The sequence below is a fragment of the Sus scrofa genome, chromosome 3 (genome assembly GCF_000003025.6).
Source record: "Sus scrofa isolate TJ Tabasco breed Duroc chromosome 3, Sscrofa11.1, whole genome shotgun sequence".
Lineage (NCBI taxonomy): Eukaryota > Metazoa > Chordata > Mammalia > Artiodactyla > Suidae > Sus > Sus scrofa.
This window is the reverse complement of record NC_010445.4, coordinates 17,048,613-17,065,370: the sequence shown is the minus strand read 5'-3', so window position 1 is coordinate 17,065,370 and position 16,758 is coordinate 17,048,613. Positions and strand designations below refer to the sequence as shown.

The 16,758-nt window shown below is 44.8% G+C and overlaps 3 protein-coding genes across 13 annotated transcripts in view; 2 read left to right on the top strand and 1 right to left on the bottom strand.

Moving 5' to 3' along the window:
• Window positions 5,028–6,031, top strand: AHSP (alpha hemoglobin stabilizing protein). Of its 4 annotated transcripts, none has more exons than XM_021086373.1 (3): window positions 5,028–5,174; window positions 5,344–5,421; window positions 5,661–6,031. In XM_021086373.1, exons 2-3 carry the CDS (start codon window positions 5,347–5,349, stop codon window positions 5,862–5,864), a joined length of 279 nt encoding a protein of 92 aa, XP_020942032.1. In that variant the 5' UTR covers window positions 5,028–5,174; window positions 5,344–5,346; the 3' UTR covers window positions 5,865–6,031. The 4 variants fall into 4 exon arrangements, 3 of the variants coding, with proteins under 3 accessions (XP_020942032.1, XP_020942031.1, XP_020942033.1); XM_021086372.1 differs by having other exon boundaries at window positions 5,041–5,174; window positions 5,347–5,421; XR_002342351.1 differs by having other exon boundaries at window positions 5,058–5,133; window positions 5,387–5,421.
• The window catches only part of LOC106509673 (olfactory receptor 7A17-like), a 62,034-nt gene continuing 52,008 nt past the window's right edge, over window positions 6,733–16,758 (top strand). For 3 of the 8 annotated variants that reach the window (XR_002342346.1, XR_002342347.1, XM_021086367.1), the window contains exons 1-2: window positions 6,733–6,949; window positions 7,355–7,415. The gene's annotated coding sequence lies outside the window, so the exon portion shown is untranslated. The other 5 variants (XR_002342349.1, XR_002342350.1, XM_021086370.1 and 2 more) reach the window with 2 other exon arrangements.
• LOC110259901 (olfactory receptor 7A17-like) lies at window positions 9,985–11,296 on the bottom strand. The gene has a single exon (XM_021086371.1). The coding sequence runs from the start codon at window positions 11,095–11,097 to the stop codon at window positions 10,129–10,131; it is 969 nt and encodes a 322-aa protein (XP_020942030.1). The 5' UTR covers window positions 11,098–11,296; the 3' UTR covers window positions 9,985–10,128.

Below are 16,758 nucleotides of genomic sequence, written 5' to 3'. Positions count from 1 at the left end.
CTAGGAACCATGAGGTTGCGGGTTTGGTCCTGCCCTTGCTCAGTGGGTTAAGGATCCCGCGTTGCCGTGAGCTGTGGTGTAGGTTGCAGACGCGGCTCGGATCCCGTGTTGCTGTGGCTCTGGCGTAGGCCGGTGGCTATGGCTCCGACTCGACCCCTAGCCTGGGAACCTCCATATGCCGCAGGGGCGGCCCAAGAAATAGCAAAAAGACAAAAAAAAAAAAAAAAGATATTTATAAATAAATGATAAGTTGGACCAGATCATCCCTGAGACCCTGTTAAGACCCCACCCCCACCCCCCCTTTTTTTTTGGTCTATTTGGTTTTTTCTAGGGCCGTGCCTGCAGCATATGGAGGTTCCCAGGCTACACTGCAGCAACGCCAGATCCAATCTGCGTCTGCGACCTACACCACAGCTCAAGGCAATGCCAGATCCTTAACCCACTGAGCAAGGCCAGGGATTGAACCCACAACCTCATGGTTTCTAGTAGGATTTGTTTCTGCTGCACCATGACGGGAACTCCGAAGAATATTATTTCTGAAAAGATCCTAAGAATATCTGAAGAATGAGAAAATCAAGGGATTGCAGTTAAGAGTGTCAGGACAGGAGAAATGGGCAAGAAGTTCTGGTGTTTACTGGGGGAGAGGGTCTACGAAATTGCGGGAAAAGTCTAAATACCGTGTGGGAAGTGGGGAGATCAGTGAGCATAAAGTCAAGGCGATGAGCAGCATGGAACATTCTGCTCAATGCTCGGTATATTGTCGAATGCCTGTCCCCACTTCCCCTCCTGCCCCTTGGAGTCAGCTCCCTAGCCAGCTTAAAACTCCCCTGCTTAGGAGTTCCCATCGTGGCTTAGCGAAAAGGAATCTGACTAGTAATCACAAGGATGCAGTTTCAATCCCTGGCCTCGATCAGTGGGTTAAGGTTCTGGTGTTGCTGTGAGCTGTGGCATTGCTGTGGCTATGGTGTAGGCCAGTGGCTACAGCTCTGATTCGACCCCTAGCCTGGGAACCTCCATAGGCCACCAGTGAGGCCCTAAACACAAAACAAAACTCCCCTGCTTAAAACCTTTCAGTAGCTTCCTGTTTTATGGAAGAGGATAGCAACATTCTCTTCCAAACCCTTCAATGGCTTTCTTTCACATTTGAAAACAAAACACACTCTGCCAGGGCCCACGAAGCTCTATAGATGGGGCCCTGCTCGCTCTCCCAGAGTTCACCCCTTACTGTTCATCCTCTCACTCCCCCCAGTAGAACTTAAGCTCGTAGGGGAGAGGAACTTTGTCTTTGGCACTGATATTTCCCAGGAACCGGCACAAGGCAGGTGCTAAATATTCATAAGTGGAATGAATGAATTTATTTTCTCACTAGCCCTTGTAGGTATGATTTTACATTTTTTAAATTTTTTTGCTTTTTGGGCTGCACCCTCGGCATATGGAAATTCCCAAGCCAGGGGTTGAAACAGCTACAGCTGCTGGTCTACACCACAGTTACAGCCACTCGGGATCCAAGCCGCATCTATGACCTACACCACAGCTCACAGCAGTGCCATATCCCAAACCCACTGAGCGAGGTCAGGGGTTGAACCCGTATCCTCAGGGATACTGGTCAGATTTGTTTCTGCTGTGCCACAACAGGAACTCCTATTCCTCCCCTAAACAAGGGAACTAGGGCTTGCATATGTGAAGTGACTTCAGCAAAGTTACTGAGCTGAAAACTGGTAAAAGTAATTTATTCATCTATTCATTCAACAAATATTCAGTGAGCAGGAGTTCTTGTTGTGGCTCAGCATTGCTGTGAGCTGTGGTATAGGTCGCAGATGTAGGTTGGATCCTAGTGTTGTGGCTGTGGTGTAGGCTAGCAGCTGCAGCTCTGATTTGACCCTTAGTCTGGGAATTTCCATATGCTGCAGGTGCGGGCATAAAAAGAAAGAAAAAGAAAAATTCGGAGTTCCCGTCATGGCTCAGTGGTTAACAAATCCGACTAGGAACCATGAGGTTGCGGGTTTGGTCCCTGCCCTTGCTCAGTGGGTTAATGATCTGGTGTTGCCGTGAGCTGTGGTGTAGGTTGCAGACGCGGCTCAGATCCCACGTTGCTGTGGCTCTGGTGTAAGCCAGCGGCTACAGCTCCAATTCGACCCCTAGCCTGGGAACCTCCACATGCGCAGGAGCGGCCCTAGAAAAGGCAAAAAGACCAAAAAAAAAAAAAAAAAAAGAAAAAAGAAAAAAGAAAAAAATTCAGTGGGCAGGTGCTACTCTTCTAGGCCTTGAGGCAGGAGTCCAATTTGAGGCGAATTAGAACTATAGCATCTTTTTTCTTTTTAATTTTTTTTTCTTTAATTTTTGGCTGCCCCCAGGGCATTCGGAAGTTCCCAGGCCAGGAATCAAACCCATGCCCCAGCAGTGACCTGAGCCACAGCAGGTACAACACTGGATCCTTAACCTGCTGAGCCATCAGAAACTCCCTGTATTGTTCTTTTTCTTTCTTTCTTTCTTTCTTTTCTTTCTTTTTTTTTTTTTTTTTTTGCTTTTTGGGCTCCACCTGCAGCACATGGAAGTTCCCAAGCTAGGGGTCTAATTGGAGCTACAGCTGCTGGCCTAAGCCACAGCCATGGCAACACCAGATACATAACTCACTGAGCAAGGCCAGGTTTCAAACCTAAAGTCTCATGGTTACTAGTCAAATTCATTTCCACTGAGCTATGATGGGCACTCCAAGAGTTTGTTTTATTTATTTTTTTTTCTTTTTTGGCTGAACCCACAGCATGTGGAATTTCCTGGACCAGGAATCCAACCTGCACCACAGCAGCAACTCCAGCTGCTGCAGTGACAAAGCTGGATCCTTAACCTCATGCACCACAGTAGAATTCCAGGAGTTTGTTTTAAATTTTTTGGGGGGCTGCACCTGCAGCATATGGAGATTCCCAGGCTAGGGGTCGAATTGGAATTTCAGTTGCTGGCCTATGCCACAGCCCCAGCAACTCAAGATCTGAGCCGTGTCTGTGACCTACACCACAGCTCCTGGCAACCCTGGATCCTTGACCTGCGGAGCGAGGCCAGGGATTGAACCCTCATCCTCATGGATCCTAGTCGGGTTTGTTAACTGCTGAGCCTCTAAGGGAACTCCCTGTATACATATTCTTTGTCAGGTCATATTGCAATTATTTCTCCTAGTGGGAACACATACTTTCTACCCTAAATAAATGAAAACATGTTCGCACAAAAATTGGTACACAAATATTTATTGTACGTGTATTCAGACTTGGCAATAACTGCGGACTATCCAAATGTTCTTCAGTGGTGAATGAATCCACAAACTAGTGCATTTATGCAGTGCACACTTAGCAATGGAAAGGAACAACACGGTGCTTGTAACAACTTGGATGAGCTGAAGGGCATTGATTACTCTGAAACAAAGGAGCCAGTTTCAAAGGCTACATGCTGTATGCTTCCATCACAGGACATCCTCAAAAATACTGAACTGTAGTGACAGGGAACAAAACAGTGCTTAGCAGGATTTAGGGATGGGAGTCAGGGTGACTATAATGGAGAAGCCAGAAGGAGTTTGGGGGTGACAGAAGTATTCTGTATCCGGATTGTGGTAGCAGTTACATGAATCTATGTGTTAAAATCTATACATTGTACACCAAAAGGAAGTTCACTTTGTTGTATATTGATTAAGAAAATGCTCTAAACAAAAAAGAGCAAATCAACAAACTATGTGTGAATAGGTGCCTATGAACATTGTGGGGCTTTTTCTTTCACTTTTTCTTTCTTTCTTTCTTTCTTTCTTTTTTTTTTATGGCCACAACTGTGGTATGTGGAAGTTCCCAGGCCAGGGATGGAGAGTGTGCCACAGGAGGAGTTCCCAGAGGTACCAAATCTGACTAGTATCCACGAGGACACAGGTTCGATCCCTGGCCTCAATCAGTGGGTTAAGGATCTGGAGTTGCCATGAGCTGTGGTGTAGGTTGCAGGTGCAGCTCGGATCCTGCGTTGCTGTGGCTGTGGTGTGGGCCAGTGGCAACAGCTCCAATTCAACCCCTAGCCTGGGAACCTCCATATGCCTCAGGTGTGGCCAAGAAAGAAAGACAGACAGACAGAAACTGAGCCACAAGAAAAAGAGTATCTTAACTTTCTTGAGTGTCTGGTGATATAACAGAGAATAAGACACATGCATCTCCACTCTTGTGGAGCTCAGCCTGGAAGCATTCAGTCCTCCCACCTTGCAGCTGGCGTACACCTGCAACATGTGGCTGTTACTGGAACTTGCCTAATATGATTTTTTATAACAATTGGGAGTTCCCTGGTGGCCTAGTGGTTAAGGATTCGGTGTTGTCACCCCTGTGGCTAGGTTCTGATCCCAGGCTTGGGAACTTCCACATGCCACAGGCGTGGTCGGGGTGGGGAGAAAAAGAAAGAAGAAATACCTTAACACTTGCTTGAAATAGAGCCTGGCACAAAATGATAAACGGAATGTAAGCTGCTGGTAATAGATCATCTATGAATTGGGAGAGTAACTGCCACTGCTTGTTGGGATGGTTTAAAAAAATGCCTGTAGGGAGCTCCTGTTGTGGTGCTGCAGAAATGAATCTGACTAGGAACCATGAGCTTGTGGGTTTGATCCCTGGCCTTGCTCCGTGGGTTAAGGATCCGGCATTGTCGTGAGCTGTGGTGTAGGTCGCAGACGTGGCTCAGATCCTGTGTTGCTGTTGCTGTGGCATAGGCTGGCAGCTGTAGCTCCTATTGGACCCCTAGCCTGGGAACTTCCATATGCCACAAGTGCAGCCCTAAAAATTACAATCAATCAATCAATCAATCAATCAATCAATGCCTGTCATGGAATGGGACATCATTTAATGTTAGCATTTGAAGCTTGGATACTGGGGTGTGCAGGAGAGGACAAGGATCTGTCTCTGGTCCGGTTTTCTGGGCCCCTCCCCTCCCCACTTATCTATTTTCTGGGCTTTGCTATCTTTCTAATTTCAGGGAAGCCTCTCCCTCCTTCCCCTGCCCTGGCTGACCTATCACCCTCCCTCAGCTCCTAAATGCAGGGCGTTTCCCTCTTGAGCTGACACACTTGCCTCCTTGTCTGCATCTAGCTGGGCACAGAGAAACATCCAGACCCTGCAAAGGGTAGGTGAGACACTACAGCTCCACCTGCAGTGGACCTGAAGGTGAGCCCCCCGGGGAGAAATGCCATCTCAGAACAGGGCAGGGTTTGAAAGGTGGTTGAGGGCAGCTGGCCTTGCACCAGGGATCCTTCAGGGGAGTGAGGGAATTGGGGGAAATAACCCTTGGATGGGCAAAAAGGATACTTAAGTTCCATCTGTTTCTCTACCCAAGCAGATGGCCCTTCTTCCAACCAATCAGGATCTCATTTCTGCAGGAATAAAGGAATTTAACATTCTGCTGAATCAGCAGGTAGGCCAAGGCCCTCCGTTTCAAAGAAAGGGCCTGAAGTGTGGAGAATGGATGAGGACAGAGAAGGAAAAATAATGTGGAGCCAGGAGGGTTGTGGTGGCGTTGATGGAACCTTCTAGAGACAGGGCATACGAAGTGGAGAAAAGGGGGTGTCAGAGTGTGTGGTTATTCCTGATCACAGGGCTCAGCGGGGTTTCTCTTGCAGAATCCTAACCCCCTCCCCCCACCCCACCTTGCAGGTCTTCTCAGAGCCTGCCATCCCCGAAGAGGCCATGGTGACTGTGGTGAATGACTGGATGGACTTGTACCTCAACTACTACAAGAAGAAGATGGTGGGGGAGCAGGAAGAGCAGGACAAGGCTCTGCAGGAACTTCGCCAAGAGCTGAATACTCTGTCTGCCAGTTTCCTGGACAAATACAGGAACTTCCTCAAGTCCTTGTGAGCAACCCCATCACCCATGGCCTTTCCCCTGGCGGGGAGACCCAGATTGCATGTCTAAGAAACCCTTAAATGCCGCTTCTGTGTTTGTCAAGTCCCCAGGCTCTGCTTTTTCGGGGTGTTATGGCGCCCTGACCCCTCAATAAAGACCAGTCCTGGTTTTGATGGTTTTCTTGGCTCTCCGACTCTTCTTGGGGTTTGATTCGTGACTTGTGAAGACTGTTAATCTCCTTTCCCTCAGTCTTGCTTCCTAGAAATGACCTTGGAGGTCTAATTCCTTAGAACAGAGGCTGGCAGCCTTAGGTAACTACTGGGCAGTACTAAAACAGCCTGAAGGTGGGGCCAGAGAAGCAGAGCCTAAAGAGTCCGTGCTGGGAGGCGGGGGGTCGTAGACAAAAAGAGGGAGATAGAGCCTCTGCAGAATTTGTGGCCCTGTCGTAGTTCCCACGGTGGCTCAGCGGTAACAAACCCGACTAGTATCCGTGAGGATGCAGGTTCCATCCCCGGCCGCGCTCAGCGGGTTTAGGATCCCGCATTGCTGTGGGGGCAAGGTGGCAGACTCGGCTTGGATCTGGCCGGCTGCGGCTGTGGCTAGGCTGGCAGCTGTAGCTCCAATTCAAACCCTCCCAGCCTGGGAACCTCCATATGCCGCGGGAGCAGCCCAAGAAATAGCAAAAAGACAAAAAAAAATAATAAAATAAAAAATAAAATAAAAAATGAAATGAAGGTGTTGAGAACGAGGAAGGGCCCCTCAGCGGGGAGACAAACTGCGAGCCTTGGGGCGCGGAGGGCGGGGCTCGGGCAGGGGGCGGGGCTAAGAGACGAGGCGCACCAATCAGAGGCTGCCCCCGGCGCGCGCCCAGGGAGCGTGCCGACGCTCTCGCGATGATTTTTCTGGGCTCTGTACCTCAGCGGAGAATGGGTTTGAGAGGCTTTGGGGGGTTGTTTTTTGGGTTTTGGTTTTCATTCTAACTTACAACGAGGCTTCATTTCGGATCTGTGCGCTCTTTTGGTTGAGGGCCTCTGTAGTCTAATTCAAAGTCCAAAAGGAACGGGCTCAGTAACCCCAGCCATCCTTCCAAACTTGGGGTATGTAGTGTACCCAGCCCTTGCAAGAATGACAGCCTCCCGGGGAACTAGGCAGCGAACACCTCTATGGCGTGGTTGGTGGCCCAGGTGGAGGCCAAGGCCTTCTCACCGCACCCCTCAGAAAGCTCCTTAAAGGGGACGCAAGGCCTGCTCAGGTGCGATAGTCGTCAATAGCGTCACCTTTGCAAAAGACCCGGACTGCCGTGCATGGGTAGAGAGAGACAGAGGAACCGCATGAAGAAAGTATTAGTTGCTGTTGGAACCATAGCTGAAAAGAATGGTCAGCAGCCACTTTTCCCCTATCTTTCTTTTCCCCTTCTGCCCCCAAGAAGAAAGATTAATTTAAAGGCAAAGATGGAGTCACTGTGAACTAACCTTCATTTACACCTTCCTTTTCTTTTCCAGTGCAGAAATTAAAAATAAGTATACAGCATGATGATTTGAAGTTTGTGTGTCGAAATCACTGGTAAGTTGTTGGCTGAGAGCAGTTCCTCCTCTTGCACTTGTGAAAACACATTGAGCATTTTAAGAGATTAGACTAAGAAATAATTGAATATCTTTTCTTTAAAAAAAAAAAAAAGAAGCAGCAGCCACTTTGGCTCCATTAACGAAGATGAATTTTTCATAAATTTGAAACTATCCAGCTGTGGGAGCTGTGAACTCCCCATTTCTTTCTTTTCTTTCTTTTTATGCTTTTCATATTTCATTCAACAAACTTACACACGAATGCTTCCTATGTGCCAATCAAAGGTCTAAGCAGTTCTTTTTAAAATTTTTATTGAAGTATTGATCTACAATTTGTGTTAGTTTCTAGTGTACAGCAAGGTGAGTCAGTTACATATATATGTATATATTCTTCATCGTATTCTTTTCCATTATGGTTTATTGCAGGATATTGAATATAGTTCCCTGTGGTATCAGTAGGATGTTGTTGTTTACCTATTTTGTGTATAATAGTTTGTATCTGCTAACTCCAAACTCTTAATTTATCTCTCTCTCACTCTGTTTCTATGTCTTTGTTTTCTATGTCTGTGAGTCTGTTTATTTCATAAGTACGTTTGTGTCATATTTTAGATTCCATGTGTAAGTGATATCATATGATATTGGTCTTTTTCTGTCTGGTTTACTTCACTTAGTGTGATAACCTCTAGGTTTATCCATGTTGCTGCAAATGGCATTATTTCATTCTTTTTTACGGATGAGTGTGTGTGTGTCTGTATATATATACGTGACATCTTTATCCATTCATCTGTCGATGAACATTTAGATTGCTTCCGTGACTTGGCTATTGTAAATTGTGCTGCTATGAACATTGGGATGCATGTATCTTTTCAAATCATTGTTTTCTCTGGATGTGTCCAGGAGTAGTGAGATTGCTGAATCTTATGCTAACTATTTTCAGTTTTTTAAAGAAACTGCATAATGTTTTCCATAATGACTGTACCAATTTACATTCCCACCAACAGTGCGGGAGGGTTCCCTTTTCTCCACACTCTCTCCAGCATTTTTTGCTTGTGGACTTTTTGATGATAGCCATTCTGACCGGTGTGAGGTGATACCTCGTTGTAGTTTTGATTTGCATTTCTCTGATAATTAGCCATGTTGAGCATCTTTTCATGTGCCTACTGGCCATCTGTATGTCTTCTTTAGACAAATGTCTTTTTAGGTCTTCTGCCCATTTTTTGATTGGATTATTTATTTTTTGCTATTGAGTTTTATGGGCTGTTTGTATATTTTGGAAATTAAGTCCTTGTTGGTCTCATTGTTTGCAATTATATTCTTCCAGTCTGTAGGTTGGCTTTTCATTTTATTTGCGGTTTCCTTTGCTGTGCAAGAGCTTATAAGTTTTATTAGGTCCCATTTGTTTATTTTTGCTTATATTTCTATTGCCTTGGGAAACTGACCTAAGAAAACATTGTTAAAATTTATGTCAGAGAATGTTTTGCCTGTGTTCTCTTCTAGGAGTTTTATGGTGTCCTGTCTTATATTCTAAGGCCATGTTAAGTCAATCTATTTATTCAAATTTCTGTTTCTGTGTAGACACCACTAGAAGAATTGTATTTGATGATCAGTTTTGCCAGTGACAATAGTAGGCAATGAGAACTAGAGCCTGAAAAAGAGTAGAGGATCTTAATAAAGAGAATAAAAACCAGTGACAGTAAACTGGTATGTTAACAGTCTACCTTATCAAGAAGACCAGTTAAGGCAGTTGTATACAGAGGAGTGGTGGACACCAAAGTGAAAAACTTTGGTCTCAGATTTTCCCTTCCGATAAAATTACAGAAATGGCATAATTGCCAAGTTTAGTTTTTTCCACTGCAGTGGCAAAACTCATGACTATTCTTGTAGTAAAAGCAAAACCATGGGGTCATATATGTCATGTGAGAAGAAATTATTCTTAAGAAATCCAAACAATTACATGATATAAATGAAGATTTCCAATTTTTTCTATGGTTGAGAATAAATTAGGAAAAACAAAGAAAATGAAAGAGGGAAACAATTGAATGTCAGCGAGAGACAAAACATAATAAAGTAAGTGATGTGTACATAGAAATTGAAAAAATAAAAATTCTAGGACATAAAGGAGCAAGTTCTAGTACCACAGTCTGGTTAAAGAATTAAAACTTCTGGGAGTTCCTCTTGCAGCGCAGTGGTTAACGAATCCAACTGGGAACCATGAGGTTGCGGGTTTGATCCCTGCCCTTGCTCAGTGGGTTAAGGACCCGGCGTTGCCATGAGCTGTGGTGTAGGTCACAGATGCAGCGCGGATCCCGCGTTGCTGTGGCTGTGGCGTAGGCTGGTGGCTACAGCTCTGATTGGACCCCTAGCCTGGGAACCTCCATATGCCGTGGGTGCAGCCCTAGAAAAGGCAAAAAGACCCCCCCCCAAAAAAAAAAGAATTAAAACTTCTGGAGTTCCTATCGTGGCTCAGTGGTTGGAACCTGACTAGTATCCATGAGGATGCGGGTTCAACCCCTGGCCTTTCTCAGCAGGTTAAAGATCTGGCGTTGCCATGAGCTGTAGTATAGGTCACAGACGAGGCTTGGATCTGGCATTGCTGCTCCAACCCCTAACCTGGAAACTTCCATATGCCACAGGTGCAGCCCTAAAAAGACCAAAAAAAAGAAAGAAAAAGAAAACAATTACAACTTCTGATGCTGAGACATTGAGCTCTGACATCATGGGCAGTTCTTCAGTCCTATGACCACTGGCCCTTGCAAAGCTGCCATCCCAAAGAGTCTTTTCAGAGCCCCCTTTATGTCTTTATTCCTCAGGCTATAGATGAAGGGGTTTAGCATGGGCGTGACCACGGCGTACATTACTGAGGCTTTTGCACTTGAGTGTGATCTGTGGGTAGCAGCAGAGCTAAGGTACACTCCTAGACTTGTACAAAAAAATAGAGAGACGACAGAGAGGTGAGACACACAGGTGGAAAATGCTGCGGATTTCCCCTGAGCAGATGAGATTCCACATATGGACAAAACTATCCTAGAGTATGAGAAGAGGATCGCAGCAAGAGGACCTCCAGCCAGCAGCACAGCTGCAAAATACATCACCATGTTATTAAGAAAAGTGTCACAACAGGCAAGTTGGACCATCTGATTGAGTTCACAGAAAAAGTGGGGGATTTCCAGGTCTGTACAGAAGGACAGTCGCAACACCATTAGGCTTTGTAACAGTGAATGCAGGACACTTATAATCCAGGTCACCAGCAGCAGCAGTCCACAGAGTCGGGGGTTCATGATTACCATGTAATGCAGGGGGTGACAGATGGCCACAAACCTGTCATAGGCCATCACGGTCAGAAGATAGATGTCCAACCCTGAAAAGAATAGGAAAAAGTACACCTGGGTGATGCATCCTGCATAGGTTATGACTTTACTCTGTGTCTGGATGTTCACCAGCATCTTTGGGACAGTCATGGTGATGAAACAGATGTCTGCAAAGGACAGGTTGGAGAGGAAGAAGTACATAGGCGTGTGCAGGTTGGAGTCATAGATTGTGACCATTATGATGAGCAGATTCCCAAACACAGTGATTAGGTACATGGAGAGGAAAAACACAATTATGAGGGTCTGCCGTTCTGGTTCCTCTGAAAATCCCAAGAGAATAAATTCTGAAACTCCTGTGAGGTTCCATGGTTCCATGTGGTGAAGGTGACTGAGAGAGAAAAGTAAAACAACATGATTCACTGGGTTGAAATATCACACTCTGTATTTGCAGTCAAGACATTCATTTTAATATGAATGGCATGTGGATGTGTGTATGGGGAGTTCCCGCTGTGGCTCAGTGGTAACGAATCCGACTAGTATCCGTGAGGATGTGGGTTCGATCCCTGGCCTCACTCAGTGGGTTAAGGATCCAGCATTGCCACGAGCTGTGGTGTAGGTTGCAGACATGGCTCGGATCTGGCGTGGCTGTGGCTGTGGTGTAGGCTGGTGACTGCTGCTCCCATTCAACCCCTAGCCTGGGAACTTCCATATGCCACGGGTGTGGCCCTAAAAAGCAAAAATAAATAAATAAATGAAAATAGTGTATGGATTGTCTCCTTTAGAAGATTCCCCACGTCATCCCTATTTAGGAATTTTTGTCTCTTCTCGGCATTTTCCCCAAGAAATCATGCAGTCTAGTGTTTCATTGAGAATATCTTCTGTGTATTTGAGGGATATGTATTGAGTGTTAACCATGTTCCAGGTACTATCTAGACAATAAATATAGGGTTCTGAAAAACCAAAGCCCCTACAATCCAGTGATGGGGAAAAATATAAGCAAATAGGAGTTCCCATTGTGGCTCTGCGGGCTATGAACCCAACTAGTGTCCATGAGAATGTGAGCTTGATCCCTGGCCTCAATCAGTGGGTTAAGGATGCTGCATTACCATGAGCTGTGGTGTAGGTTGGCAGCTGCAGCTCCGATTTGACCCCTAGCCTGGGAACTTCCATATGCCACAGGTGGGACCCTAAAAATTAAAAAAAAATCTAGGAGTTCCCTGGTGGCCTAACAGTTAAGGATTTGTGATTGTCACGTCTGTGGCTTAAGTTCAATCCCTGGTCCAGGAACTTCTGCATGCCATAGGAGCAGCCAAAAAGAAAAGAGAGAGAGAGAAAAGAAAAAAGATCTACACGTGGAGAAATTCTCACTGAAAACAAACTGGAAACAGAAGGAAAAACTCTTCTTCTGCAACCAAGGTTGTATGAAAGAGCCACAAGGAGTTGGGTAGGAAGGGAAGAAAAGTGATCAGGTTGGAACCTGCACCCCTAGAAGGTGATAAGAAGAGGAGGAGGACCCTTCCTGGGAGTGAGCAGTTCAAATTACACAGTGGGTACCCCCAACCCTGGGATCTGGCTCTCAAAGTACTAGTTTGAAACCCATGGGACTGCCAGTGGGGCTGTAAGAAACATGGACACCACCCTTGAACAGTATGCATGCTTGCCTGCTCCAGAAACAAGTCAGAAAAAGCACACTGAAACTGCTCAGGACTCTGGCTGGTTTCCTGTGACCAACCCAGTGCATGCTCCAGCCTGACCTCAGTGCTGGCTCTGGCCCCTGTCGCTCTGCAGTGCAACTCCACACTGGGGCAAAGGCTTCCATGGCCAGGACAGTGCACAGTTGTGGGGGACAGAGCCAAAAAACTGCTAGATCTAAATAAATGAATTCAGTAAAGGTGCAGGATACGAGATTAATATACAGAAATAGATACTCATAATTATCAGACAGAAAAAGCAAGAAAACCATCTTATTTACAATCATATCAAAAAGAATAAAATACCTAGGAATAAACTTACTAAGGAGGTGAAAGACCTATACTCTGACAACTATAAAACACTGATGAAGGAAAATGATGGCGACACAAAGAAATGGAAGGATATCCTATGTTCATGGACTGGAAGACTCAACATTGTTAGAATATCTGTACTACCCAAGGCAATCTACAGATTTAATGCAATCTACAGATTTAATGCAATCCCTATCAAAATACCCATATTTTTCACAGAACTAGAACAAATAATCCTAAAATTTTTATGGCACCACAAAAATCCCAGATAGCCAAGCAATCTTGAGAAAAAAGAACTGACGGTATCACAATTCCTGACCTCAGACTATACTACAAAGCTACAGTCATCATATCGTGGTATTGGCACAAAACCAGACACCTAGATCAATGGAACGAAACAGCCCAGAAACAAACCTGCACACATATGATGAGTCAATATGTGATGACATTGTAAATCAACTATACGTCAATAAAATTTTTAAAAATGAAAAAATATGTGACAAAAGAGGCAAAAATATTCAGTGGGGGGAAGTCTTTTCAGTAAGTGGTGATGGGAAAACTGGACAGCTACGTGCAAAAGAATCAAACTGGAACCCCTTCTCACACCATATGCAAACATAAACTCAAAATAGATTGGAGACCTGAAACTGTGAAACTCCTAGAAGAAAGCGTAGGTGGTACAATCTTTGACATAAATCCTAGCAATGTTTTTTTAAGATCTATTTCTTCAAGCAAGGGAAGCAAGAGCAAAAATAAACAAATGGGACCTAATTAAAGCTTTTTCACAGTGAAGGAAACCATCAATGAAATGAAGATAACCTACTGTTCCATATATGTTTTCACTTACATATGGAATCTAAAAAATAATACTTAACCTGCTGCACCACAGAAGGAATTCTGACCTTAACCCAATCTTGAGTTAGAATTTTCCCCAAACTTTATGACTGATGAACCTGTCTTGAAAAGATCCCTTGCATCTTTAAAGCATGGACTTGCGGTTGGGACACAGCCACTGATATCCAGAAAAGTTGTATTCTTCTCTAAAACAAGGGTGAGACCTGTGTTATATAAAACTACACTCTTTGGTTTGGTGACAGTTTTTCAAAATAATTAGGCATTTCACATGTTGACGTTAAGAGCTCTCATTTAGGTTCTCATTACAAAGTTTGTTAACTGGAACTACCGCTGTGGTGAAACAGGATCAGCTGTGTCTTGGGAGCCTCTGGGATGTGGGTTCGATTCCCAGCCTGGCACAGTGGGTTAGGCATCCAGCATTGCTGCAGCTGCCATTTAGGTCTCGACTGTGGCTCCCATCTGATCCCTGGCCCGGGAGCTCCACATGCCACGAGGAGGCCAAAAACAAAAAACAAACAAACAAACAAAAAAAGGTTCATTAACTGTAAGTGGTATGTTTAGATCTTTTTGTGCAGTGTAACCTAACCCTAGCACCTATAGGGATTGTCTGATTTGAATTCTACAGATGTCTATTCTACGAGGTAGCATTTTTGGCATAAAATTTTGAATGTAAAGTGTATTCACTTGATAAATTCTGGTTTTTATTCTTTTAAATAAGGCCACTTGAATGACATCAAATAATATACTTCTGAAAAAAGTCTTAGCAGTAGGGTAAGGGCCTCCAAAAGATACCCACACTCCAATACCAGGACATTTGAATATATTAGTTAATATAGCAGGTAGGATTAAGGGAGCAAAAAGAACTGATTGCCTTGCAAGAGAAAGAGCCTGAACAAAGACTTTGCAGAAGGGGATCGATTCAGATATTGAGGATTCAAAATGGGGCCAATGTGGGAATGTGATGAAAGACGCTGTCAAAGAGATTGTTGAGAGACATGATGGCTTCTCTGCTAAGGCTGAAACTTCAAGACACAGGGAGTCTCTCCTTCACGCACCGTTCCTTGCACTTTATTAATTTTATTTCCAAGGAATCCTGCGAGTAGTGATGATCCCCTTATTTCCATCGGTTGGTTAACATTCTGGCTTCTGGGAGATGCCATCGTGGCTCAATTGTTGATGAACCCAGCTAGTATCCATGAGCACATGGGTTTGATCCCTGGCCTCGACCAGTGGGTTAAGGATTCAGCATTGCAGTGAGCTGTGGTGTTGGTCACGGACATGGCTCGGATCCTGCCTTGCTGTGGCTCTGGTGTAGGCTGGCAGCTGTAGCTCCAATTCGACCCCTGAGCTGGGAACCTCTGTATGCTGTAGGTGCGGCCCTAAAAAGACAAAAGACAAAAAAAAAAAATTCTGGCTTCTGTATTAAGGGTCACATTTTGGAGTATATGGGCTGGGTACCACTGTCCGAAGAGCTGCTTATGCCCAACAAAATACAGGGGCACACACCCACACTGAGTTCACTATGACTTTATGACTTCCTGGGGCTATGTCGCTACCAGGATCTTCTCACCACAGCCATAATAATGAGGAAATAAATGATATAAGGGAAGCTGTCAACATCAGATTATATATATATATATATTTTTTTTTTTTTTCTTTTTTGCTATTTCTTTGGGCCGCTCCCGCGGCATATGGAGGTTCCCAGGCTAGGGGTCGAATTGGAGCTGTAGCCGCCAGCCTACACCAGAGCCACAGCAATGCGGGATCCAAGCTGCGTCTGCAACCTACACCATAGCTCATGGCAACGCCACATCGTTAACCCACTGAGCAAGGGCAGGAACCGAACCCGCAACCTCATGGTTCCTAGTCGGATTTGTTAACCACTGCGCCACGACGGGAACTTCAGATTATATTTTTAAAGAATACAGAAACAGTAACCAAGTTCCAGTTGGTCAGCCTCCCATGGCCATGAAAACATGGGGTTCTATAGTCATATGATCATTTTGTGTTCTGTTAAAGAAACACAAAAAGAATTTCGAAAACAGAGGAAGAAGATATGGACCTGTGTGGGAAAAGAGATCTAAAATGCTCAGGAGATTCCTGAGAGATGGTGCTGGGGAGAAAGCTTCCTTGGTTCTGCCCAGATTAGCTAATAAAGCAGCAAAACACAATTTATCCTCAAGAGAAAGGCACGATACTTTACAGTGTTAAGACATTTTATTGACTGAACATTCCACCAGAAAAATGAACAAAGGGCATAAACCCTCAATTTACAACAGAAAATTACAATATCCAGCAATAGTGGGGATTTTAAAAGATGAATATCAGATATACCATATATTAGGGAACTCCTTAAATATTTAAAAAAATGTCCTCAGTTCATTGCACAGATCCCCGAACCTAATACTCTATTTTGTTACTCCTCTTAACCGCAAAACTCTTCAGATGTAATTTTATGGAACCACTTTATGCCTTCAATTCCTTCTTTATTCTCATCCAGAAGGATTTGCATTCTCATCATTTAATTGTCACAAAGGGAGTTCCCATCGTGGCTCAGTGGTAACAAACCCTACTAGTATCCATGAGAATATGGGTTCAATCCCTGGCCTCGCTCAGTGGGTTAGGGATCCGGTGTTGCCATGAGCTGTGGTGCAGGTTGCAGACATGGCTTGGATCCCGCATTGCTGTGGCTGTAGCATAGGCCAGCAGATACAGCTCTGATTTGACCCCTAGGCTGGGAACTTCCATATGCTCTGGGTGCAGCCCTAAAAAGACAAAAAAAATTGTAACAATGACTCCTGTATTTCTGATTCCAAAGGACACTTCTCCTTTTAATATACTAAATACATTAATTATAAATTAATCTACCAAGCAAACAAACATGGCAAGCTCTTAGCTCTGGACTAGGCAGGTTTTTCTCTCGGGTGACCTCACGTGAAAATTCTCCACTTCCCTTCTCTCTGACCCTTTCCTGAAGTTACTGAGCTCCCAGACTCACCTGGATGGGGTCTCTGAGAGGAAGGTCTCTGTGTAGAAATCTGAATTCCTCTCCGGGTGGTTGATGGTGGAGACAGAGACTCTGTTACCAGAGAGGACTGCAGAAAGGAGTGACACATGAGTTTCTGAGCCAGACTTGGGACCTCAAAGCAACAACCATACCCTTTCTAACTCAAGGTGG

Excerpts from the sequence above, each read along its gene's own strand:
- AHSP (XM_021086373.1), top strand. The coding sequence starts at position 5,347 with ATGGCCCTTCTTCCAACCAATCAGGATCTCATTTCTGCAGGAATAAAG. Across the intron at positions 5,422-5,660 it reads ACATTCTGCTGAATCAGCAG|GTCTTCTCAGAGCCTGCCAT; the intron begins GTAGGCCAAGGC and ends CCCACCTTGCAG.
- LOC110259901 (XM_021086371.1), bottom strand. The coding sequence starts at position 11,097 with ATGGAACCATGGAACCTCACAGGAGTTTCAGAATTTATTCTCTTGGGA.